General features: G+C 43.2%; 2 protein-coding genes across 9 annotated transcripts; one reads left to right on the forward strand and one right to left on the reverse strand.

The window, feature by feature from the left end:
• Positions 1–6,000: 6,000 nt before the first annotated feature.
• Positions 6,001–15,559, reverse strand: LOC112902381 (protein FAR1-RELATED SEQUENCE 5-like). 8 transcript variants are annotated; one of them, XR_003230568.1, is made up of 7 exons: positions 15,102–15,559; positions 14,155–14,229; positions 9,637–9,810; positions 8,713–8,913; positions 8,551–8,637; positions 6,280–8,467; positions 6,001–6,193 (listed from the first exon to the last, which is right to left on the reverse strand). XR_003230568.1 is itself a non-coding variant. In XM_025971436.1 (4 exons), the coding sequence occupies exons 1-3, from the start codon at positions 8,785–8,787 to the stop codon at positions 7,886–7,888; spliced, it is 744 nt and encodes a 247-aa protein (XP_025827221.1). In that variant the 5' UTR covers positions 8,788–8,861; the 3' UTR covers positions 6,001–6,193; positions 6,280–7,885. The 8 variants fall into 8 exon arrangements, 1 of the variants encoding a protein (XP_025827221.1); XR_003230564.1 differs by having other exon boundaries at positions 9,637–9,847; XR_003230566.1 differs by lacking the exon at positions 14,155–14,229 and having other exon boundaries at positions 9,637–9,847.
• LOC112902379 lies at positions 11,044–25,052 on the forward strand. Its single transcript, XM_025971435.1, has 7 exons — positions 11,044–11,217; positions 19,907–19,993; positions 20,080–20,325; positions 20,434–20,601; positions 23,557–23,610; positions 24,437–24,583; positions 24,681–25,052. Exons 1-7 carry the CDS (start codon positions 11,044–11,046, stop codon positions 25,050–25,052), a joined length of 1,248 nt encoding a protein of 415 aa, XP_025827220.1.
• Positions 25,053–25,870: the final 818 nt, after the last annotated feature.

The raw sequence follows: 25,870 nt of genomic DNA on the forward strand, positions 1-25,870 counted from the left end.
TGCTATCTACACACACTTGACATTGTCATGTTACGGTTTCCTAAGTTGCTACATGAGTTGACTACGTTTCGAGTACGTGCGTCAAACCGGTTCACAGAGAAAAAAGAAGTTCACAGAGAGAGCCTTCCATCCTTGCAGAAAATCCGGGAGATCCGAAATTCACTGGCAGGTCAGGAAATGCTGCTGCTGCTGCTGCCTGTAGAATGTAGAGAGAGAGGGAGTTGTGGTGGCGACATGCATGGGATGTCTGCGTCAGACACAGGCCGCAGGAGCCAGTGACAGTGGGCTTCACGGGCTCGGGGGACGTGTCGAGGAATCAGAGGCCAGGTGGGCCCCCGTGTCTTCCCAGCTTCCCTTTCCTACCTTCCACCGCACCCCGAGTCGGGCCGGGGGAACGGAGTTTTAGCAGCCGGGCGGAGGAGTTCCGCCGGGTACATGGACGACGTGGATCACTCCAGGACCGGTGACTCCAAGATTGGTGAAAACAATGCGTGCGTCATCGTAGGCGAGGCGTATAGTATTTGGTAAATATTTTACGGCTTTTTTGCGTTTACGGTTTTTTTACGTTTACGGTCTGGGAACTAAATACGCCCTATGAAACACGGAGACTCTTCGAAAAATGCGTAGCCAGAGCCGCGGACCCGCGGTACGAGATCCAGGAGAGTTCCAGTTTAGGAATCTTAAACTGTTGTACTGCGAAGAATTTTTTTACATGATCCGGGGTAAAAAACGTAAAGTGTTCTCTGGTTCGGCTTCAGGTTTAAAATTTTGGTCTCCTTTTTTACTGTGTGGTTATTGTTACTTGTTACTTCCTCCATTCTCTTTTTTTTACTTCCTCCATTCTCTTCTTATAGTCCTCTTTCCAAAACTCAAATATTCACAAATAATAGTCCTACTTGCTATTGATAAGGACCATAGCAATAAATAGCACCAGTAACGAAAAGTCTCTAGCAAAGACATTGGAGGATTAACAAAAAGCCTTGTGTTACATTAATTATTAGATGATAAGTAAGGTTGCCTTTTCTTGATCGTTGTATCAAGGTGAAATAGGAAAGAGAATAGAGGGAAGAGAACCGATGATCGGATTAACTGTACATGCACTACCGGACGCATATCTAAAGACTTCTTTATTTAAAAGATCACTCAACATTAATAAATAAGAATGTGCATATAATTTAAGTGAAAAAAATGGTGCACAATATTTTTTGAGTCGGAGAAAAACGCTATACCTATTCGCACACTAGTGCAGGAATCAGGAGGTTTCACGAATCTGCCGTCATGAGCATGCATACATTTCTGTATAATGTGAGTATTTCAAAACTATTTAATAATGAATGGTGCTGCACATATTTCTCCGCATAAATAATAATTAAGATTTCTAATGCACAATTGTACCGACTTTGTAAGCACATGCACTCAAATCTGTGCATTGGATAAAAAATAACATAAAAATATTTTTAAATCAGGATAGTTTTTAACAATAAATTATAAGATTGCAAGCATAGTGTGCGAATAGATAAATCACAAGGAAAAATTGCAAAGTAATTTACAATGCATGATTATTTTTTTACACACAGTATTGAAGCACCTTCTGTATGTAACACGCAATTGTCAATGTGTTGTGTTTGTTAAAAAAGGATATGTTGTTTGATGGAGCTAACATATGGAAACAAAAAATATTCAAATGAAATATGTATAAATTATTTGCCGATCCACCTACACAACCTTTTGCCTAGAAAACTCAACATGTCTTTATGTACATTTTCAATAAAACATATTCTTTACACACAAAAAATGTCATAATTGTTTAATGTACTGATGCACATAGTTTTGTGCATTGGAAAAAAAACACATGAGTATTCTTGCATAACAGAAGGTCTCAAAAATTTTAAATATTCACGTGTAGATATTTTTGTGCATTTCAATCGACGCACATGTTTTTTGGCATAGTGGGTACTCTCTAAATTGCTTAACAAGTACCCATATAAATTTGTGTACTATGTAAAACAGTTACAAAATCGTTTGATGATGCATAGATTTTTGTGCAAGACAAACATAGTAAGAAATGTTGAATAAATATAGACGGTGCATGGCGAGGACTCGCACTAGCGGCGGCACCACCGGCCGCCGCCCGCGTCGGTGCACCCTGGCGCAACTCCGAGCCGAACGCTCGTAACATTACGAGCGGCGCGCGGGCACGAGCCCACCGAGTCCAGCAGGTCATCATCGCATACGCCAACTGCGGGGGTTGGTAGAACATCGCCACCGTAGTGGTGCTCCTGCGCAACCTGCCCGAGCCTGCGGACTCTCAGTAGCAGGAGCTCCACCGCAACATCCAGACGTTGGTGGAGGGTGCCGCCTTGACCACCTCCGCTGCCATTTGCCACCAAGTTTAATTCTTGGGGACAGGTGCGTCTTCGCCGTTTTCACCACCGTTCGTTCTCAAGCAGCTACTACTACCCAGCAAGCAAGTCGCGTTGATCCTCCTAAGCCACGCCAACGCCCCCGGGTTCGTCGCCGGCCACCATGGGAGCTCGATCATCGTGCCAATCTTTTACACTCCAGCACTATTATTCATCCTCACCCACTTCGTTGGAGATGTTTGTTGTTTGTGGTCACGATGACCTCACCTCAACCTCAGCTCGTTGAAGCAGGAGGCTCTTTTTGTGTAGGCGTCCTCGACGTCAGTCAACAGCAGCGAGCTCATCGGCGTTTATGTCGCTATCTTGAAGATCCAGCAATTCTGCAAGCATATTTCTCCTTGTACCGAATGCGGATACGTGTTTGGGTACGTGGAGGCTGCAAGTGTTCGTGTCCTTGGAGACCTGACTTGTACTCTTTGCCTTCTTTGAGGGTAATTTTGTAAGATGCTTTTATATTATATATAAAATATAAAGTATCAAAAAAAGGTCGCCTAAGAGTCTTTGCTTGTACCATGTCGTAGGGGTGGATAACGAGTGAGCTGAGCTCGGCTTGCCGCAGCTCGTGCTAGCTCGTTAAGATAACGAGCAGAAACACTAGCTCGGCTCAGCTCGTGAGCCAGCTCGCGAGCTGAGCAATAACAAATGCTTATCAGTTTTGCAGATTAAAGCCAAATCCTTAATTACTAAACGAGCAACCTCTTGAATCCAATATAATTTCCCCAAATTAAAGCCAAATCCTCAGATCAATAACCAGCAAGCAGCAAGAACATGAATAGAGAGATTCAACACTAATGGACCAATAGCCACATAGCCAGCAAGCAGCGGGAACAGGAAGAGACGAGATAAACCATTTAGCATCTTGTGTTCGCAAAATCCGTGCAACAAGAGGAAATAGAGAGAAGCAAGAAAGCAAACACACGGAGGGGAGAAGGCGAGAAGCCGGGCCGCCGAGCTCCGCGCATCACCCACGAGGCCTCTGGAAGCACCGCCGAGCTCGCTTTGCGCGTTCATTGCTGTTGCCTCATCAAAAGGTTTGCCCAGGGTTGTGGTGCTCTGCAACGGCAGGCGTGTGGTGGTGCTCAACGAGGACGGCATGGTGGCACCTGTTTTTTTTTTCTACCGTGGATGAAAGATCCGATGGCTTAGGATTCTTGGCGACGAGGCCCGACGCCATGCTAGAGCTTGGTCCAGTTTTAGAGGTTTAGAGATGGGAACCAATAATTTATCTCATTTTAAAAAAAAACAATACTACTGTAACTGAATTGTAAGAATCAGGGTTCCACATTCTGATTGAAAAACATATATTAAAATTGAAAAATTCAATGGTTGATTAACTGATCAACTTAACATCAAGGTGACCCACCTGCCAAACACAGGGCAGATTGTTTTATTTTAGTTAAGCCCTGTCAAAGTATCTTGGGGCCATTGCCTAAAAAATCAGCACTTCCGAAGAAATTTTATACATAAGGAAAATAGTCACATGCTATAACTTGTTGACATGCGACATGCCCCGTCATGTAAGATTAATTAACACAGTTACCATTAGGACTTTCATTTTAATTTTTAGGAAATACAATAGATATTTACTGAAGCTAATTTTTTATGTAAACAGTACCCTCAGATAATAAATGTATGTCGTTTTATAACTCATACGAGTCTAATTAACTGGGTCGGGTTTATAAACTTCAATTTTGCATATAATTTGGCTCCCCGCCTCCTCAAAATTGATACTTGTGATCTAAGCTATAGTTATTAGTGGATTGACACGATTACAAAATACGCTCTACGATATATATATATATATATATATATATATATATATATATATATATATATATGTGTGTGTGTGTGTGTGTGTGTGTGTGTGTGTGTGTGTGTGTGTGTGTGTGTGTGTGTGTGTGTGTGTGTGTGTGGGGCCGTGCATGCACATATTTGATAAGTTCGTCCATTTATTTTTCTGCATGTTTTGCAACTTGATTCATGCATGTTGTTGTATAGTGTGTGCAACTTTTACTCTTTAGATTGCGATGCCTTCTTGTCTGCAATCTAGATAGGATCAAACGGGGGGCAACCGGTGGTTGCATGTTGGAAGCCATGTATGGGAAAATATTAGGTGCAAACCAGGCAGGCGCTCAGTGCAATCATAAAAAACCTGAATTTCAGCCGTCGAAAGCGAAATGTGCGATCTAGATGAGCTGCTGAAAGCCCAGCATGCCTCGCTTTGAAACACCTACGCTCCACTTCGGACATTCCGCATGGAACACCCTGTATAATGAAAGATTTGCAATGACATCCTCTTTAGCCCTCCGAGTTGTTGCCTTCGTCTATTAGGCGACGGCTCCGCAGTAGCTCTGCTCATCCACTCGAGCAATTGAGCCTCCGACAACATTTCAGGAATGGGTGAGGTCAGGGATCTGCTCTTGTTGATGATCGTGCGACTTTCACATCATGAGCAGGCATGGCTTTCATTCAATGGTTTAGGCGGCGGCGACGGGAACTTCGGCGGCGGCAGCCCCCGACAACTTCTGCAGCAGCCCACCTCGCGATTGATGTCTGGCCGCTGCTTATTTGCTCCCAGCTTTGCTTCACGGCTGCTACATCACCCAAGCCGTGTATTTGAAGATACATGTTATTTGGAGATGCAGCTATGTTACGTATTTTTACTCTACAAGATGTTCTTTTAGAATTCCAGGGATTAATCCCCTCTCCGAATGCATTCACAAGTACAACAGATTCAAAGTTTTTTTACGGTAAAATAGACGAAACAGCAAGCCCAACTTGCTGGATGTCCTCCATCTGGGACAGACAGAATACATACTACTAACCAAACTACTCGTTTACACAAAATTGCTTGATATATAGTTAAATCCAGTTAGACATCAAAGAAAATTAGGCCAACAACCATCAAAATGTACTCCAAAAAACAGCGATACTGTTGTTGTTGTTGCCTGGCCAGCAAGACAAGTTCACTGCCGACTTTTTCTGTGCGGTGCTTAACTCCAGTTCCTTCAATCCTCCAGGTGCATCCAGCTTTTGTTCATTCTGGTTCAGTAAGCACCAGTCATTGATATCATATCTGGATCCACCACCGATGCAGCTATTGTCGCTGTCCAGTCCCTGAATATCTATAGATGTAGGACATAGATGCAACCAGCTTTTCAACATTGCAAGAGTAGGACCGTCATAGCTGCGACAGTGTTCTCCACCTGCCATTCTGAAAGTAAATCTGCTTCATCTGTGGGTTGGCTAATGAATAACTAAAATCATTTCAAAGTGCTGCCTTTTATTGAGTGTGCCTATAGACATATGTGAAAATAAACTGAATTAACTAGTCTATTAGTCACTAGTCGGTAAAATGCCGGTTTCAGGGCCAGTATATACAATATCTGTAATGTCTCTAACAATCAAAGTCTATTGTCAGTACGTAAGTGTTTGGTCCGGGGAACTGGATATATATATAGGTCAGTCTAATGTAGTCTAATGTTTACGTATTTGGTGATTTTGTGTCCATATGCCAAAGTCATGGAGTGAGACACTTTCCAAAAATACAAAGCAAAATAAAATGGCACTGTTCCAGTACTTTGTCAATGAAACACTTCATTGCATCAATATATTTACAATGAGCACAATACAATTAATCATAAAAATATGTCTTGTCTGAGATATATATTAGTCCAGTCTACTAGCAATACTAAAGTTGGCCAACTTCATAGCGACACTACTTTTAACATAGCAGCAACCGAGATACCCTGCTCCCTCGAACCAGAAAACTGCAAGCAGAATTTTACATTACTAGCAGGAGATAATATGCCAAATACTTAAAATAGTGTTATTGGTTAAGAATGATGAGATTAACCTAACTCATCCTTTGTTTGCTTTCTCAGGGCAAGTTCTGCGATCATGCAATCCGACCACCTTGCATGCGCTGCATCTTCATGGCTGTAGCACTTTCTTCTTTCTTTGCTCATTCTTATTTTGTTGTTGCCCCTTGTTAGCATGACCCTTGATTCTTTTGATTCTCCCCTTTGAACGGATATCATTTGGGAGGTGGATATCAACTTGCATAGGAATTGGATATCCTTCAAACTCTTCAATTCCACTTTGTTCTTTGGCTGGAACCATGTCAGTAATTCTGTCGCCAAGTGCATATACACCATCCCTCAAAAGTTGCATAGCATCAAGTGAATTTTTAGCTTGAATGAATAGAGATTCAATCTTATTGGATGTATCTGAAATTAATCTTTGCAGTACTGGGTCTACTGGATTTTTGTTCCTTTCCTCCAACAAGGTACCATCTGGACTCAATACAACTTCTTTCTTACAGTCCTTCCTAAACCTTTTTAGTATATAGATGCTTGGGAGTTCATCAATATTGGCACTTCTAAGGGCATGGATAATATGCCAACATGGAATGACGTGTGTTTCGAAGAGCATGCATGAGCCGGAAGCAAACATTGTCCATGTATTGAGCTGTACCACCCTTACTTTCTTGGAATTATCAGCTACTCTTATGGTTCTCAACTCTCCATCTGTTTGCATGCTTTCAAAGATGCAGTACTCTCTAGCAACTAGCAGCTCCTGCTGAAACTCCATGAAGACCTCATGGGTAAAGAGCTCACTGCCATGTTTTTCCATTCCCCATGATATCTTCAACACAGGGGTTGTGTGGAGAGTCACATTGTCAGCTTCCAGCTCCTTATGCCTTTGATCTTCCAAGGCAGTATCAAACCTGAGCCAAAACTCAACCAAAGCATGCTTAAACCCAATGAACCGAGAAAAGTAAGAATTGGCACTTTCCGACTGAGAAGTGGTCCTCAAAAGTCCTGACAAAGGAATATTCTAAAGTAAGCTGATACCCATGATGACCTGATATCAAACCTCCCAACAAACCAGTCATGGTTTTTCAAGTTGTAACTTATTATAATTTTTGCCCATCATTCCTTAAATTCTTCTGGAGTTTCAGATGATCATACACATAAGCTCAGAGAATTATGAAACTCATCCTCCTCCTTGAGATCAGGACCAACCTTATCATGAACCTTCCTCGGTATGTGCCACATGCATAGCCTATGGGTAGATGTTAGGAAAACATTTTGTATTGCAACCTTCATGCTAGCATCTTCATCAGTTATAATTACAGAAGGTTCCACACCACCCATTGCATTTAAGAATGTCAAACAACCATGTGTAGGACTCTATCTTCTCATTAGATAACAATGCAGCCCGCAAACAGCACATTTACCTTGTGATGATTGACTCCAGTAAAGGGTGTGAATATCATGTTATACTCATTCGTACTGTATGTAGAGTCGAAAGATACTAAATTCCTGAAATGAGAGTAATTCTTCCTACCAGTGGCATCAGCCCAAAATGCATGGACTAACCTGCCCTTCTCATCGATGACATAATAAAAAAAATGCTGGATTTGCAAGCGTCTTTCTGCTCAGTTGGTCCACAAACATTTAAGCATCCGATGACTTTATCAAGCACCTTAACTTCCCATGGTAATTCTGTAGGTCCCTTAGTGTGCACCCAACATTCTCAAACCCGCCAAGGCCAACACAAAGGAAACAATACGCATCTGAAGTGCCAATGCTAGCCCTATAAAAATTGAACAATGTATTCTTCGCCTTCTTCCCAACTTCTCTATTTGATCTTATGAGATGCTGCTTATTAGGTGAGACAAGTGCATGTGTATGCTCTTCCACAAAAGTGGTTATGATGTACTTACTTTCCTTTATCCGCTTGAGAGCAACCATAGCCAGACATCCACATCGAGTGATTTTCCTTTCACATTTCCTTTTCCCGCTGCATTCAGGTTCTGATTGTATTTCCTCTTTAGCCTTACGAAATCCTTCCCTCGAGCAGTAGAGAGGCTTATTTGTTACCAAACCATTCTTTGCCTTGTGCTGACCCATACGTACTAGAAACCCAACATGGGCAGCATAGGCTTTGTAGAACTCTTTGGCTGAATCTATGTCCTCAAATGTCATACCAACTGCGGGCTTTAAGGACTCATCACATTCCGGTATGTAAGATGATCCCTGCACAGAAACAACATTCAAATTATATGTTTGGTATAAATAAACTACTTTTTGTAACATAAAGACAACACATAGTTTCTTACATAGAATGGTACACTCCATGATTTTTGTGGTGTTGTACACGCCACACCCAAAGTGATATTCTCATATTTTGATGTCAAGGATGATCCCTGCATAAGAAAGCATGAACATATCACATAGTAAAGATGAACTATATCTTTGAAATAGATAGTACATTTTCTTACATTCAATGGTGCATTATGTGATTTGTTTGGAGTTATAGATCCCACACCCAAAGTGGGTTTCACTTGGAGTACCATTTCCGCATCAGACAAACAATGTGTCAGGCAAGTCAGGTGCTCCAGCGTTGCTCATTTTCAGATTGAATTCAGTCCTTTGTACAAGGTCAACACAATGAGGTCAGGCGTATGTTGTCATGCACGTGCCTGGCAATACAAAAATAAAAGATATGATACATTATACGGTAATGCATATGTGTTGGGAGAACTCAATGTTTCAGTCTTCTTAATTTCGCTAAACCAAGCAGAGTGCAAACCCATGCTGCATTTTTTTAAACCAAAACTTAAGTTCAAGTAAAATTCATACTGAGATGAAACAGGTATGAGCGAACTAAATCATTTGGCTTCACCTTTATGGCTGTTTTAACTTCATCAGTTTTGTTTCCTGAATTAAATTGAAGTTCAGATTAACCAAGTATGCATCCCTGAAATCCTAGTTCTAGCTGACAGTTATTGATTTTTTCAGGCTGATGCTACTGACTAATAAATCATGAGTTCTGCATGTAATGGTTCTCTAACAGTTAGACGATGTCCAAAAGAATATCGCAAGGTTGAATGACTCCCACATTTTCAGGAACCACGCCACAGGCCAAACTTCATTTCCAGTCTATTTTCACATGTTTCTACATGTCAGTACTCTCACATGATTTTACTGATTGTAGAATATCAAGATTATACAACTAAATATCAAACAGGGGCCTAGAAAACAAAATACGAAGCATAGCTGCATCCTAATAACATACTGCTATGGAACACTAAGCATCACATGTACAATGCATACGAGGGGAGAATCAATACTGCAAAACTAAAGAATCCTTAGAAGAAAAACTAAAGAATCCTTAGAAGAAAAGGACTTGGATGAATCCATACCTACAGTGATGTTGGTGGAGCAAATCAACAGTAGACAGGCTGATGCTAATATCTCCGTCGTTGTCATTGTCGATGCCGTCGCCGGTGACGGCGGCACCTAAACTATGGTCGCACGCCCTGTGAGTTGCCCTAAGCTTACAACGACGCCGTCTCTGTCGCCACCACCGCCGGCACCTAAACCATGGTAGGCACGCCCTGTGAGTTGCCTGAGCTGAAAATCCAACATAATCTTTGTTAAGAGCAGATACCTGATCTGAACTGCGCTAAAGCCGCTGAAGACTCAAGGGAAGGCAATCAATTGACTGGAACAATGGAGCTAGTGCGGAGCCATAGCTTGGCCTATAGCCTAGGTCGAGGAATTTGGGGACGACGGAGACCATAGAGGATGGGTTTTCACCTAAATATTTATTTGGACAAGGTGTGCCGTGTGAAATATTTCAAGTGGAGCAGGGGGTTATTCATGAAGTTTGCCAGGAGTATGGAAAGCTCGTTTGAACCAACCATTTCGCATCCGACGGATATAGTTCAGGTTTCTACGTTTGCACTGGGTACCCCAGTTTCCACTGAATATTTCCCCGCGATGTATTGAGCTATTGGCCATCCTCCATCTTCTCAACTTCTCCTACTTGTCAGACAGATACAGTGCCTCCATTGTTCAGTGGGGCAGCGTGTGCTCGGCTGACTCTGGCCAAACTTCCACTCAAATGGGCAGTGGGCACTTCCCTGTGGAAGGGTTGGCAAGGCTGGGTACATCTCGAGAACATCCTAGTCGTAGATTCGTCCAACAATCTCAAATTACCAGGTGGTGTGGTCTTGTTAGCTGAGCGACCCAGCTGCTACAACGCTGCATCGATGGTAGTATGTACGAGTGAAAGCTGCAAAACTAAAGATGTTGGCAACAGGCAACTAATAACCTTCCAATGAGCAACGCTCGTACACCTCGGGTTTCTCTTTGCACAGTGTGCACAACACCAACAGTTTGTTACTTGCGCACCATTTCTTCCTTGCAAGGAACGAACATCACCTCGATCGGTGACGGAATATTAAAAGCACGTCGGCGTACGGCGCCAACGCAAGCCTCGGCGACGCATCTCCTCCGGCCTATTCCTTGTCGACAAATGAAAGCAGGAGTCGAAGCGCCGCCTCAACAGCCGCCCGCGACGGACCGGACCTCGGTGGCTCCGGTGCCTCGGTGACCAATGCCATCTCTTGTCCTTGCAGAAGCAGCTGCGACCAATAATAATCCACCTGCGACTCCACGAACCTGCCAATAACATCATTCCAAGCACTTTCGTCGTCGTCGTCGTCGTCGTCATCATCATCACCGAAAAACTCCTTTGGAGCAAACAACTTAAAACAGGCCGGAGCCAACTCGATCGCCTGCTTCTTCCATTTCGCCGTCGATCCATGGCAGCGACGCGACCGTGCCTGGTAGCGCTCGTCATGGCTCTCGCATTTCTCTCCTTATTGGAGGGGGCGGCGGCAGCGGTGGCGGGGAGCACCAGGAGGTCGGCGCAGCGGCGGCGTCAGGTGCGAAGCCTCCTCAGGAGGACCAACAAGGCTCCTCTCGCGAGCATTCAGGTACTGGCTGACCGACCCAACATCCGTCCCCGAAGGACACGGCTCTCGCTCAGCTTCTTTAGTTACTCGATACTAATAATAGAGTAAATTACATATTCACCATACAACAACTTATATGGATAAGTAGTAAAATATGTAAATGATGCAGCAACTTGTCAAATGTGTGCATATACGATCACATGTATACTATATAGCTATATTTTGCCATCATAGCAAGTGACGTGGATGACTTCATGCATGTAACCCCTACATCTATTTTGTTGTTCCATTTGAGGTTTCTATTTCTGTTTTAGTTGCAGATATTTTGTTTTTGAGACAAGCACGTAACCATCATTTTGAGGCTTATACTAAAAATATGCTTTCAATAATATCTAGATTGTTTCACTACATGTCTAGCTTTGTTTTTTAAGTCATTTAAGCAATATTTGTTACTAAAGTTCTGATATGTATGTGTTCTGTGTGTTGTGGTAGGTAGGTTGCTAGGATGAGTTTTTCAGTGTGGAGATACATCATTTAAGGTTTGTTTTCATTGAATTAGGAAAATATGACATATGAATGAGTAGCAACAGTGATGGACCCAAGAATTGAAACTAGGGTAGGCCGAGCTAAAAGTTTCAAATTCGCAATCGGTTATGATCTAATAATACTTTGATAAAAATATGGTATATAGTAATCAAATTCATAATAGCATAATTTAGATAACAGTACAGTATATAATAATTAAATTTATAATAACATAATTAAAAAGATCCCTAATACGTTGAATTCAACAAATTAATTCGGAACTTGAATAAATTATGACAACAACAATATACACACCAATTGTCCAATTAATCACTGAATATATGAATTTATGTAGCCAATTCAGAAGTGGGACTAGGATGGAGAACACCATGGAGAAACTTGCCGAATTGTTGAACTGGGAGTATGGGCTGTGGGGTGCCATGCCCCTTGCCGCGCTGCTGGAGTGGCCGTTGGGGACTCGGCCCTCAGGGTCAGGGTGGGTTGGCCCTTGCCCCTGCCATGCGTCGGTCGTTGCAGTGGCCGGCGGGAGGCGACGGGCGTCGCCTCGGCGGGCCGGAGGCACGTGGCAGCCTGGCTGCAGCCGCGCACATGGCGGCGGCCGGCGGGTGGAGCCGCCATCTGCGCAAGCCGCAAGACGCAGCCGCGCAGGTCAGTGGCCAGCGGATGGAGCCGCTAATGGGGGGATAGGGGCGGAAGGAGCTGTGGAGGGAACGGCGGCCAACGGTGTAGCCCCACATTGGATGGTGTGGGAGAGCGGAGCTAGCACACGGGCGTTGGCCATCGAGTTTGGGGTCGGGGAGAGGTGGCTAGGCAAAGAGCTGGAGGCGTTAGGTGTGAGGAGGCCGAATTGGGCTTGAGTTGGCTTGTTGGGCCAATTTTCTTCGGTCTAGGTCATGAATTCTAAGTAGTAAAAATTTGGATCGAAAACTATAGTAGTCCTAGATCTACCTGGACTACCCTTTGGGCCCGCTACCGAGTAGAAACAATGCATACTCGGTTTGACCAGAGCATGGTCCCTATAGTGATGGCATCTATAGCGACCACCCTAGACCAACAAAGTTCTCATGGCTCCTGATGAGCATGCATCTACTAGTATATACTCAGTATACTAGAAAGCCTAAGACTTGCTAGGTCGCTACAGTTCAAATCCAAGTGTATATAAGTTCTGACACGAAACAAACGGCATAAACCAACAATAAGCAAGCAATTCAAAGAGCCATGGTGTAGATAGATGCTTCCGACAAATGCATGCATATCGTGAAAGCCACATATATTTCAATTGTTCCACAGGTATGCACTGCTTTTCAGCAACTTTTTCTTGAAAATAAATTCACATCCAAATTCCCTTTGCACTTATTATTTGTCACACCGGTTTTTAAAACAAAATCAAATGCACTAACTTCATAGGCACTCGACCGGGGGTTGCGTACGTGTAGAACTCAGCAACGTCTTCAGAAAACTTCATAGCAACTTCCTCTTGTGAGCAGCGTTTTTAGCAAGTGTGAGTACATCTATGATTGGTACTCAGGAAGTATATTGAGAAATAAATAACATACAAGGCTTAAATAAGGATAAAGGTTGGCTGAATAAAGCGGTAAGCATTTTAATGAACAGCTAAACATTAACAACCTATTTACTAATCCATGAGTGAATATTGACAACATTTATAAAACAAAGAGATAACTGATAAATAAATAAACTTGAAACAAATAAATTGCTGAATTAACCATAGATTCAATTTAGTTAAGTCATGTGAGGGTCCAGACCGCTCTTAACCGTGAGCACGGCTGATATATCAGTTTTACACTGTGCAGAGGTTGCACACTTTACCCACGAGTCGTGTTACCCGTCACGCAGTGCTGATCAGGCACTATCATCACACTTCCGAGGTATGACTACATGGGTGCACTACGAGACCTTTACAAAGACTACCTGACAAGTAGTAGCCCATTAAGGTTTCAGCCGTTAGGCAAGTGCACCCTCCCCCAAAGCGAGTATACCTCGTAGGTGTACCAACCCCTTTAGCAGGCCGAGTACCCCTCTTGAACCTAGTCCCCCTCTTGCGCCTTTCAGTAAGTTACTAACAAGCTAGAGAAATTTAATTACTTAGCCAAGATAACAGCCATATAATATTTGTGGTTGTACTGTTTTCCCGGGTGGTCGCTCCATGGTTTAAATTAATCATTCATCATAGTGGTTCCAAAAGAGGTAAATCATGTATCAACTATCATTTTCATAAACCACCCTAAACCATAGTTTAGCAACTAAGCAAACTACCCATTATTTGAAATAAATAACCGGCTTCAAGGATATGGATCATAAATAGGGAATAAGTAGGAACCCGTCAAGTTAATGCATGCAAGCATAAAATAAATAAAGGTTATTAGGATAAAATATGATCAAGGAATATACTTGTTTTTATTCTAGAGAACAGTTGCTCAGAGTCTTCAACACTTGCTCTTCAAACTAAGCTCCCGTACTGCGTTCCTTTCTCCTCGCGACAAGCATCGAGCACAACACATATAATCAAACAAACAAGAATAACTAAGAATACAACACCAAACAGAAGAAAAGCATTAAAAGAACACACTAACAGAAAGAGCTCGTTACTACGGTCACAAGAACGCAAGAAACGCTGAAAACGGAGCTATGATTGGAAAGATACAACTATCGAAAGGTTTGCATTGTAACATAAAAAAATCTATAAGCTGAATTTATTTTAATTATGAAAACACATATAAAGGATATATTAGAATAACTCAATTTGATTTATATTTGTAAAGATGACATGAACTTAGTCAAATTTTATTTAACAAGTTTACATACAAATTAAGCTAATTAATTATTAACTAGCAAATAAAAGACAGGTGAGAGCAACTAATATAAAACTTTATGATCCGTGACTGAGCTAAACAAGTTATTTAGAAACACATTCAAGTTTATGTTTAATCAAATTAACATAAATTACGAAAACTATATTATAACACTAATTTGCTTTTAGTTAGAAAAGCTAATTTCAGTAATCATTATTCAAATTAATTCTAAATTTAATTATAAAACATGAACTATGATAAACCAACACTACTAAATGATAGTTCACACTAAAACAAAGCTAACACAACGAGAACGAACTAAAACGGAGCTAAAACGTTAAAACGTGGAAACTATGGAAGAAACCAGGCTGCTGGGATCTATTTGCGATAAAACATACATTGCAGCGGCTAAACTGCGAAAGCTCGAGAACACCTCTTATGGAGGCCGGCGGGTACTGTGGATGAATTTCCCGTTGACTCGGTTCATGAGAGATCACGAGAAGTGGAGGAAAACGGAGAGGACGACGAGAGGAATCCATTTTATACCTTATTGGCTGCAGGGACGGACAGAATCGGCCGGAATCTCGCCGGGGAGAAGGATGAGGCGGTCTGTTTTCCGTCGAGTACGCCTGGTGATGAAGCAGTAGGGGGCACGAGCGGCAGGGCATGCAGGTGTTTGGCCAGAAGAGGCGACAGCGGTGATTGGCTCCCAGGCGTCAGTGGCGCTGCGAGACCGACAGCAGGGGGCGTGCGGCTTCGACATGACGAAGTGGAGGGGCGAAGCTGCTCGGTTCTCGGTGAAGCTCCTGGCAGCGCGGGATGTCGCTGGGAGGGCGATTCAGCGGGCGTCGTTGACTTTTGCTCCCCTCGGGAGGGCACGCTGGACACCGCAGGGAGGGGCAGTGCGAGGTGCGTGGCTTGTGGCGCCCGGCTCCAGCAGCAACGCTGTTTCCTTGCGCCTAGGCGACGACGTGCTGAGCGAGCGAGAGGGGGAAGCCGAGGCGGCGCTATAGGGGGGGGGGGGGGGTGTTTGGCGTGAGGGCTCGCGGCAGAAGGAGTAGGGCGTGTGAAGCTAGGGCTCCTGGGGTCCAGGCGAAGATAGGGAATGCGACGCGTGAGGCCCGCGTCTTGGCGTGCGCGTTCGGCCAGGCGACGCCGAGCCGAACACGCCTCGGGTCACTCGTGCGGAAGCAGACCCGACAGGCGGGCTGCAGGATGAGCAGGCCTAGCGCGCGAAGCTAGGCTGCGGTTGGGCCGGCGGAGAAAACAAGGCCCGTCCGGTGGAAAGAAAAGGAATTTGTGGACCCGGAGTGAGAGAAAGAGTTGAGGAAACAAATGATGAGACAAAGGAAAAGAGGATTAAGCTCAGGAAATTTTACTCTAAAATTTCCCAAAAAAATTTCAGAGAACATTTAGGATATAAAGAGATCGAATAAAATATTTAGAGCTTGCAAAAAGGAATCTGGAAGCTTTCGAAAATTGGATAGCTCTACAAGAATTGAGAATAAATTCTAGGAAAATCTAGAAATTTCTCAGAAAATCAAGAAAATGGATAAATTTATTCAAAAAGATATTCATAACCTAAAATTGAAATTTTAGGGTGTGACATTGTTGGTGAGAACCTTTTATAGTCAATTAATTATCATTGGAACTCATTATAAATAGTTTAATTTGTATTTAATTGGGGCCTCCAATTTCTATTCATTATTACAGAATCCATCATCGCAAACGCCTCATCAGTGCAGGTTTGATTCAATTACGACCCGATGGTGATGCCCTACAAAGCTATCGCCGCCGGGTTGTAATACGATCTGGTGGTGATGCATTCAACCCCTCCCTCCCCTAAATTTTCTTGTTCCAGCCTCTCTCACTGTATCCCCTCTCATTTCCCCCTCCTGATCCTTCTCCTCCCTTCCCGTACCGTCGCCCCCTCCCACCTTCTTCTCCAGCACCCCCTCCCCTACCTTCTTTCCCTCCCCTCCCCTCCCCTCCCCCGCACCACCTCCCCCACCGTCTTCCCCCCTCCCCGCCGACTCACCTCCTACTGCCGCCTCTATACGCACGCGGATCTGTGCACCCCCATCCCTTCCCCTTTTCTCCCCTTCTCCCCTCCCCTCCCCCTCTCCAGCAGTGCGGCGCCGCGCGCGGCGCCGTTGCACGGTGGCCGTGGCGGCGTGCGTGGCCCGTGGCCGTGGCGGCCCTCCCCCTCTCTACCAGTGCGGCGTCGCGTGTGGTGGCCGCCAGTGCGTGGCCGTGGCGGCATGTGTGGCCACCGGTGCGCGGGGGCAGTAGCATGCGTGCCGCGTGCGGGCAAGCTTTTTTTTTTATTTTTTAACAGGCATCACAGACCCGGCGGTGATGCCTCACCCTATCACCGTCAATATAAATCCAACGGGCACCCAAACCGTTGGTGATGCCCATTTTGAACCGATGATGATAGTGGTGATTTTGTCCCACCCACTAAAAACTCAGTGCGGCCCTATTGTATTTGTGAGCGGAATTTACTCCTAATAATAATATATGTACTGTAGCAGCATGCTCCTTCGGTACTAATAATAGGTGTACTGTCGGTTGCAGTTGTGCAAGGACAATGGAAATGGTAGTTTTTACCGGCTGTTTATGGGTAGAAGCGACAGTATAATAGTTTAATTACTACTGTATCTGACTGTGAAAATATCAATTTCTACTGTCACTTTGGTTCCGTCGGTTGTCCTCCCGATGGTAGAAATGGTTTGAAGCCGACTGTATAGTCCCTTATTGCAGTAGGGTCATTTTCTAATATTCTTACTACTGCTAGATTTGGAACATACTTAAGCATGCTTTAAACATTATCATTTACCCTCTTCCAGTGCAAGGTCGTAGTGTAGCTAGTAATATGTGTCAGTATTATCTTTACCTTTAATGGTTTTGCAAAACGGCAGGGAAATTCCTATTTCCTGTAGTGAGAAGAGCAGTAGTGGAATGAAATAGACTGCATGTGGTGTCATATATAAGAGATAGGATGAGGCAAAACTCCTAACTGCTTGCGGATATAAATTGGGCCGGTGACAGATAGGTAAATATATAAATACAGAGAGAACTGAGAGTTATTGACATCATAATTGACATGATCTCTCCCTATCACATCCATTCACTACTACACACCCTACCATTGCAAACGTCCCATCACCACTGGTTCGTTTTGGATCCGCACGTGATACTGGGCATCACCATCGAGTCGTAATATGAAATGGTGGTGATAGGTTTGAAGGACATCAAAACAACCCGGTGATGATGTGAACATCGTAACATTCTTTTTTTTATTCCCTCCCTCTCCCTCTCATTCCTCACATCTCCTCTTTCTCCCCCCTTCCCCCATCTGCTCCTCCACTCCCCCGACTCCCCTCCTCTCCGTGCAGCGCCGCCCCCTCCCGTCCCCTCCTCTCCCTGTAATGTTGCCCCATCCCCTCCCCTTCTTCCCTCCTTACAGCGCCACCCCTTCCCCTCCCCTCCACTCCTCTCCCAACAGCAACACGGAGTGGACACGGGGAGCAGCGCGTTTCCCTCCCACGCCACCTCCCCTCCTCTCCGTGGCTTGGGGCATGACGCGGAGGCGGGCGCGGGTGGCGGGCATAGGGCGCAGCGCGAGCAGCTGCGCGGGGCATGGCGCGGAGGCGGGCGCGGACACCAGTGTGGCGCGGCTGCGTGGGGCGCGGCGGCGCGGGGCAGCAGCCTGTTTTTTCTTTTTTTGTGTGTTTTATAAGGGTATCACCCCTAGATCTAGTTTTTTCTTCTTCTTTTTAGAAGGGTATTACCGCCAGGTCTAGAACAAGCAGTGATACCTCGACCCATCGCCGTCGATCCTGATCTAATGGATCTCGAAACCGGTGGTGATAGCTTTTTTCACCTGATGGTGATGACCCTGTGTGGAGTAGTGATTAGACCTGACTCCTTATTCCGTTGTGGCAACTGGCAAGTTGAGCAGAGAGTATGTACTTTTACTTTCTTCGATCCTATACGTATCCATGAACCCAATAGGATCGAGCCCTCCAGTGTTTAAAGTTAATCTCTCAGGCTTTGCTACGGTACTCCAAAATGATTGTGGACCGTAGATCTTGATGGTTAAAATGAAGTATTACCTCCTGGGGGGTAATAGTATTTTTATTTTTAATTCTAAAAGTAGAGAAAATATAGGAACTAATTTTCTATTAGATCTAACCTCCAAAATCATATAACGTGACAGTTTCAACGTGACACACATCCGTATGTGCATGCTGGCCGTTTAAACGTGGCGAATTTGCGCAGGAAGAGCCATCGGCATTACTAACCATGTGCATCTCTAACTAACTGACTAGCCGGCTGGCCGGACTGATCACAATTTGGACTGATAGCTAATGCAAACGTGACACGTACATATGTGCATGATGGCCGTTTTTTTTCATTATTTTTTATTTAACGTGAACGCATTTACATGGGTTGATACTTGACGCTTTAGAGGAAATAAATAATGGCATTTAGCTTGGGTGAGTTGTAACGTCTTTCCCTAATGTGACATGAGTACTGACCCAGTGTTTGATCAAGAAAATAATAGATACTTGACGTGTTATGTACTATGCATGTGACCCTGTTTTTATTCCACCTGCATGCATGGCCACATGCATGATAACCGGAATAGCATGTAATATCTTTTTTACATTTAATCAATTGGCTTATCTCTTCTAAAATTCAAGGGTCTAGATTTATTGAACCTCTTACCTCCTAATCTCTCTCTACTTCCATTAGCAAAGCCCTTCGTAATGCTTAAAGTTAAACTGTCACACCCTTCATACCTTTGAGGTTTATTATTGGAATGATTCGATTCTCATGTACAATGGGCCAAGCCCTAATATTTCAACATCATCTATGAGTTTGTGCGATGTTGATGGGTTTCCTTCATCGTAGGAGTGGACACAAGGAAGGTCTTGCCTTCGGATCAGATCGATCGATCGGAGAAATTTATTGAAATCGAAGGGGCAAATTCTTTCTTTTTGTTCCTTTCCTTTCTTTAGAGGCGATCATAATATTTTTGAACCATCATATTTTGGCTTCAAAACTGTTCAAAATGTAGTAATTTTATGTTGTTTGATACATGGATATGATTGGATCGTGTCATCGTTGCATTTGTCATAGTCTTGGAATGTTTACTCTTTTCTTTTCTTTATTACCCAGGTTTAAAATTTAAAGCCAAAATGCTTTACATGGAAATATTTTTTACATTTTTGCTACTCGAAATTTTGACATGATCCTCGCGCGATTCATTCCTATCCCAATTTATGCATACTCTTGACTATTTTTCTATCTTCATGCGTTTGCTGATTCTGAGAAATTATCAGAGCCCAGATGGAGATGTCATAGACTGTGTGCACATCTCCAAACAGCCTGCATTCGATCATCCTTTCCTCAAGAACCATACTATCCTGGTACCCCTCTACTGCAGAAGTACAGCACTACACACGCATGCATGTATCATTTTGTCACTCAATGCTTCTCCATGGTTACCTTTCAGATGCGGCCTTCTTACCACCCAGGAGACCTGCATGGTGACTCCAACACTGCACGCCGTCCCATTACCCAAACATGGCATCAGAACGGCAACAAGTGCCCTGAGAATACCATACCAATCCGAAGGACCAAGGAAGAGGATATCCTAAGGGCCAGCGCTGTCGGGAGGTATGGCAAGAAGATGCCCAGGAGCATCCAAAACCTCGTTTCGGTCAACGACCTTGCGCCCAATGCGACGATTGGCCACCAGGTACAAAACTTCATCCAAGAATCACCTTCATACTAGTACTAATGTTCCTCTTGGATTATTAATTTTTCTTTCAATTTTCTCATTCAACTTTGTTATTACATTGAGCAGCATGCTGTAGCATCTGCACAGGAGGATAAGTACTATGGAACCAATGCTACCATCAATCTGTGGCAACCAATGGCCGAGAGGGCTAATGACTTCAGCTTGGCCCAGCTCTGGATCACTGGGGGGGCCTATAACAGCAATGACCTCAATACCATTGAAGCTGGATGGCAGGTGAGACCTCTAAAGCAAAAATTAAACCACCATCGTAAAAGTTCTATTAATGCAGCTTCCCTGAAATATCTGCAACTGAAAGAACCAGAGCATCAGGTAGCTAGCAGCTAACTTGGTTCCCCATCAATTCAACACTTTTTTTTCTTTCAGGAGTCGTGCTAGCAGGACTGTTTTTATGAGCTCACGGCATGTGGAAAGCTATAGAGTATAGACAACTCTTGTCGTTAGACATGTCCATGATGTTATCTAGAAATAGTATTGAATGAAGACAACTTCCATGGTCGGCTGTCTTTTAATCTACAAGAACATTAAATATTTTATTCTTGGAAAAAGACATTACCACGCACTAAATCAATTGCAATCCCTAAAAGTTGTCACAAATTCACGAATATTAAGCTTGAGGCTAACTAACACAATAAAAAGGGAATGCACATTTCCATCCGCGTCGTGGTCGATCTAAAACAGCAATACATCGAACCGGCCACACAACCTATAGAATTGCATCCCACAGGAGATGAACCTTGGCTATCTTATTTCTTCTTCTTTTTTTTGCAAAAAATGGACATATCTTGAAATTTCTAACCGTCATAGCTTACCAAGAAACAATAATATAAAAGATCAACAATTTCACAAAAACCAAACGAATGCAAGAAACCAAAGGGATCAAAACAAACAAAGCAATCTTGACAGGGAATAGATGATCAAAAAAATTGCACTGCAAGAAATACGGTATGATCCATACATGGAATACCCGGCAATAACATATCAGATGCCCATATATGGTGGGTCTAGAAACCGCCATTAGGTTAAATTGGGCATGCTATACTATTACCATGGTTCTATATTAAAATGGATTTTCCAGGTACTAGTCCATTAATTTACGCTCATGCATAGCCCTGCAATTTTAAAAGAAATAAGTCTTAAAAGTTTGCGGGTAAATACCCCGGGTCCACATCTAATCAAAATTGCTTAAGGCAACTGCATTAGATTCGTGTTCTGGTCTCGTTTGTTGACATATAATTTTAAGATGATTTAACAAACAACCCCTACAAATAGGTTGAATTTCATATTTCTTGTAGTAACTGTATAGTCCCTTAATTTAGCATAGAAAACAGAATGATACAAGTTGCATGTCTTTGACAAGTTAACAGCTCATACAATGGCGGAGGCAGTGGCGGGCCTATGGTCAGGCGACCCTGGGTCCATGCCCGGGCTCCTCTACGTTTGGTTCCATTACCCATACAGTTAGTAGCCATCGTATTATAAAAGTTAGGCATAATTTATTGCTTAATCAACTAGATGGCCCAGGCTTCTAAACTTTTCTGGGTCCTAGAAACAAGTTGTTTCTCTTGAGCTCACACTATATATCTTTCCCTATATCTTAAAAAATGTCCATGTGACACTGCATCGATCATATGACCTATGAGATTGTGGATGCGTAAAAATATAGTTATCATTATTTTGCACTGCTCTTATGTACTTTTTGATGCGAACCCGTTAGGGTTTGTTCCCGATCTTTCGGTGAGAGGGGATGGATAACTCGATTGGTGGATGGAGACGACGTTCACGGTCCGACTACAGCCTTCCAAGGATACTGCGCCATAGCAACCGATACACCACCTCCAATGGCTGCCGCGATCTTGTGAAGCGCAACACCCGGCCACTAGGGCACTCGTCCTGCAAGCAATCGAAGAACAAGCAAAAACAAGTAGAACAAGCAACTCAATTGCAAGTATGGAGATAAGAACCAATCTAAAATCACAAAGGTGGGGGTGTGAATCGAGTAGAACGGATGGTCTATCTGACACACGCGTCTACAAGCAAGTAGCAATAGCTAAACTTTCAACAAAATAAAATCCAATCTGTTTGTGGTGGCTATGGAGGTATATGAGAGAGTAGAGGACGACCAGGATGTGGTGGAGGTCGTCTCTAAACCCTAGGACACGCCCTTGTTGGCCCCCACTTGATACACACCCCATCGGGCCAAAATCAGGTGACGCAGCGCCGTGGACAGAAAAGGTCTTCGTAGTAAATCCACGATTGCGGCTGCCTCGGAGAAGATATGGACATGAGTCTGGATTCATATAAAAGTAGACTTTATAAGCTTTCCGTGAAGTCTAAGAACTTCCCAATCGGAGTCCGTATGAATTCGTGGCAGCCGTTACAACTTGGTTCTGTTCTGCAGTCCGAATCCAACATCCAAAACATGTTGGATTTGGACACTTTTGGTGACGTGATGGTCTGGTGGAGAACATTGGGAAGACTTGGGCTTGATCCTCATTCAATTTCTTTGGTCGTCCATATTTTCCATGTAATTTCCACACACGGCTTTATCCTGTTAAGTAATTCTGAAAACGAGAATGCACATAGTGCAGCATTAATTGTTCAAATGTATCAAATTTAATTTTAATATAGAGTTGATTCACCTTTCAATAAGAAGGCACTAATATGATCGTATCCATGCTAATGATGTCCTCATCATTTTTCTGATACAATACCAACATATAAACACTTTAAAAGCAGCTGCCCGGAGAAGTACGAATCGATAAAGACGCTAGAGAAAGGATTGAGAAAAGACTACGGGCATTTGTCATATTAGTGCACTTGTTGGCCAGGGCCACACTAGATCTTCAGGATCTCGATAGAAGAAAGTAGAAACAAGATGTTTACATATCACTAAGGTGCCGCGCCTGCTGTTGTTGATTCACTAAAGGATGACACCTCTCTCCCTCTCTCTAGATCTCTCACTCTCTCTCTCACTCACTCTCTCTCTCTCTCTCTCTCATACACACACACCCCATTAGAGAAAAAAAACCATAGGTGTCCGATGCAAGCTTATAAATGGCTAACATCACACTACTGTACGAACCCAAGCATTCTTAATTTAATGATACCACTAAGCTGTGCCATCTCTTTCACTATGTCTGATGGCTCTATTTTTCTATAAAATTGCAGGTTTCACAAAAGATGTATGGGGATAACAATACTAGACTTTTCATCTACTGGACTGTAAGATGAACACCATATTCCTTTTTATCTTCATTTCTAATAGTAGTCCATCAACCCATGCTTCCACATGGTCTAGAAATTTTGAGGGATGTACGTATTAGAACTTAATGAGAAAAATTAGGCCCCATATATAGCTAACAACATAAATTGTTTATCTTTATATGTCCCATTTGCTAAATATTATAACGCAATACTCATAAAGATAGGTATTTCTCTGTATCCAGTTGTGATAGACTTGGCAATTACTTCATATAATTTTTTTACATCTATATTTTCCGCATTGCACCTCCATTTGTGTTTGACATGTGTTTGATTCAACCCTCAGTTTGAGCTATGTGCTTAACATGGAAATTAGTATTATCAACACTTGTTGCATACATGTATACATAGTCCACATGGCCACACACATCATGTATGTATACCTAAAGCTAGTAGTTTCCATATTGAGAAAAAGATTTAGGGGATACTTTAGGTTATTTCTAATAATGTCATATTTGTGTGGTACATGTAAATTTAGGGGCTATTTTATATTACTTTTAGAACGGCATAGGATGGAAATTTAGATGAAGATTAGTGGGTTACTTTAAAGTACTTTTATAATGCTAGAGGTGGATATTTCTTCTGTAACATAACAAATCTGATGGCTATTATTATTAATGATGATTAGACTATAATATAACAGATTGATGGCCGAGTGTTTTTAGTTTTTGTAAGAATTCTTATGATTTATCTTTTTACTAGTAGTAAGATAAGATTTGGACCTCTTTTTTGTTATTATGTGGGAATGGCACAAAGGTGTTAACTCTATCTACGTGGAATATTGTAGAGTGATGGGTATAACAAAAAAGGATGTTACAACCTAAAGTGCCCAGGGTTCATCCAGATAAACAATCAGATCGCTATCGGTGGTAGCATCTCTCCGGTCTCCATCTATGGTGGCTCACAATATGACATCAATATTTTTATTCGGAAGGTAAAATACGAAAGCCTTTAGCACTAAAGGAATCTATGATTATATTTGCTGATTATAACTATGTATGCTTAATTCTCCTGTAACCTTTGGCTTGTAGGACCCAAAGAATGGCAATTGGTGGTTGCAAGTGGACAGCTATGTTTTGGGGTATTGGCCATCGTCCATCTTCTCTTACTTGGCAGACAGTGCCTCCAATATCACATGGGGTGGCGAGGTGTACACACATGATGCTGGCCAAACTTCGACGCAGATGGGTAGTGGACACTTCCCTGAAGAAGGGCTTGGCAGGGCCGCTTACATCAAGAACATCCAAGTGATAGATTCATCCAACAATATCAAATCGCCAAATGGTGTGCACCTGATAGCTAAGCAACCCAACTGCTATAACGTGCAGAGCAGTAACAACAGCGACTGGGGTACTTACATTTACTACGGGGGAGCCGGCGGCAAGAACCCCAACTGCCCATAGTAAAAGTTTTTAGGCGTGCTTCAAACATATCTTTTCTATAGGATGAATACCTCTTTAGCAATGCATTGTGCATCAGTAGAGGCCCAATATGTATTGGTAGGGTCTGTACTAAACTTCTAATGCATGTAGTTGTGTTGCAACCTGTGATATGCAAGGGTCAATTGCTACATATACGACATATGTATTGGCAAGAGGTGTAAATTAGAAGTATGCATGCAACAAATATATTTAAATTTCACCTCATTGTTTCGGAATATATGAAATAAGCAGACTTCAACATTTGGTATTGCAACTTTATACGCGCTGTAGATAAGTACCCTACCATTGGTAAGGGGAGACATATTTACATCCATGAGCACAAACACAAGCAACAATACCTCATCTGTACCTCTCAATTGAATCTATTATCAGTATCTCCAGATATTGTAGACCTTCATGTCATCCGGGGGCTTCGATCTCCAAACACCGCACCTAAAAAAATTTGCAGATCTCAAATAATGCCAAGGTCATGTCACTTGATCACCCACATAACCTGGCCTCGAGAGGTTTTCTAGTTGTGCTGTTACCTGTTGGACCAATGCGATCACGAGGAAGTTCTACGCCTCTCAGGCCCGGAATATTAAGGGTCACGCACGCGGGTGAGAGCCAAAGCATCACAGAAGCGCTAGCTCAGTCGCTGCAAGTGGACCCAGGTACCTGTTCTTCTTCCTCATGGTGACGTCGGCCGGTTTCAGGGGAGGGGGGAGGGGGGTGCCATCGACTCTGGGGAATCCACCGCCAGACATAAAAAGAAGGGGGAAGGGGTAGGGAAGCCCGAC

Source organism: Panicum hallii, chromosome 8, assembly GCF_002211085.1.
Source record: "Panicum hallii strain FIL2 chromosome 8, PHallii_v3.1, whole genome shotgun sequence".
NCBI lineage: Eukaryota > Viridiplantae > Streptophyta > Magnoliopsida > Poales > Poaceae > Panicum > Panicum hallii.

What these genes read in the sequence shown, in the direction of transcription:
- LOC112902381 (XM_025971436.1), bottom strand. Translation starts at nt 8,787, where the DNA reads ATGGTACTCCAAGTGAAACCCACTTTGGGTGTGGGATCTATAACTCCA. An exon ending in CACATAATGCACCATTGAAT is followed by an intron (nt 8,638 to 8,712) that starts GTAAGAAAATGT and finishes TTTCTTATGCAG; the next exon opens with GGATCATCCTTGACATCAAA. An exon ending in CATGGAGTGTACCATTCTAT is followed by an intron (nt 8,468 to 8,550) that starts GTAAGAAACTAT and finishes GTTTCTGTGCAG; the next exon opens with GGATCATCTTACATACCGGA.
- LOC112902379 (XM_025971435.1), top strand. Translation starts at nt 11,044, where the DNA reads ATGGCAGCGACGCGACCGTGCCTGGTAGCGCTCGTCATGGCTCTCGCA. An exon ending in ATGCGACGATTGGCCACCAG is followed by an intron (nt 20,326 to 20,433) that starts GTACAAAACTTC and finishes TACATTGAGCAG; the next exon opens with CATGCTGTAGCATCTGCACA. An exon ending in CCATTGAAGCTGGATGGCAG is followed by an intron (nt 20,602 to 23,556) that starts GTGAGACCTCTA and finishes ATAAAATTGCAG; the next exon opens with GTTTCACAAAAGATGTATGG.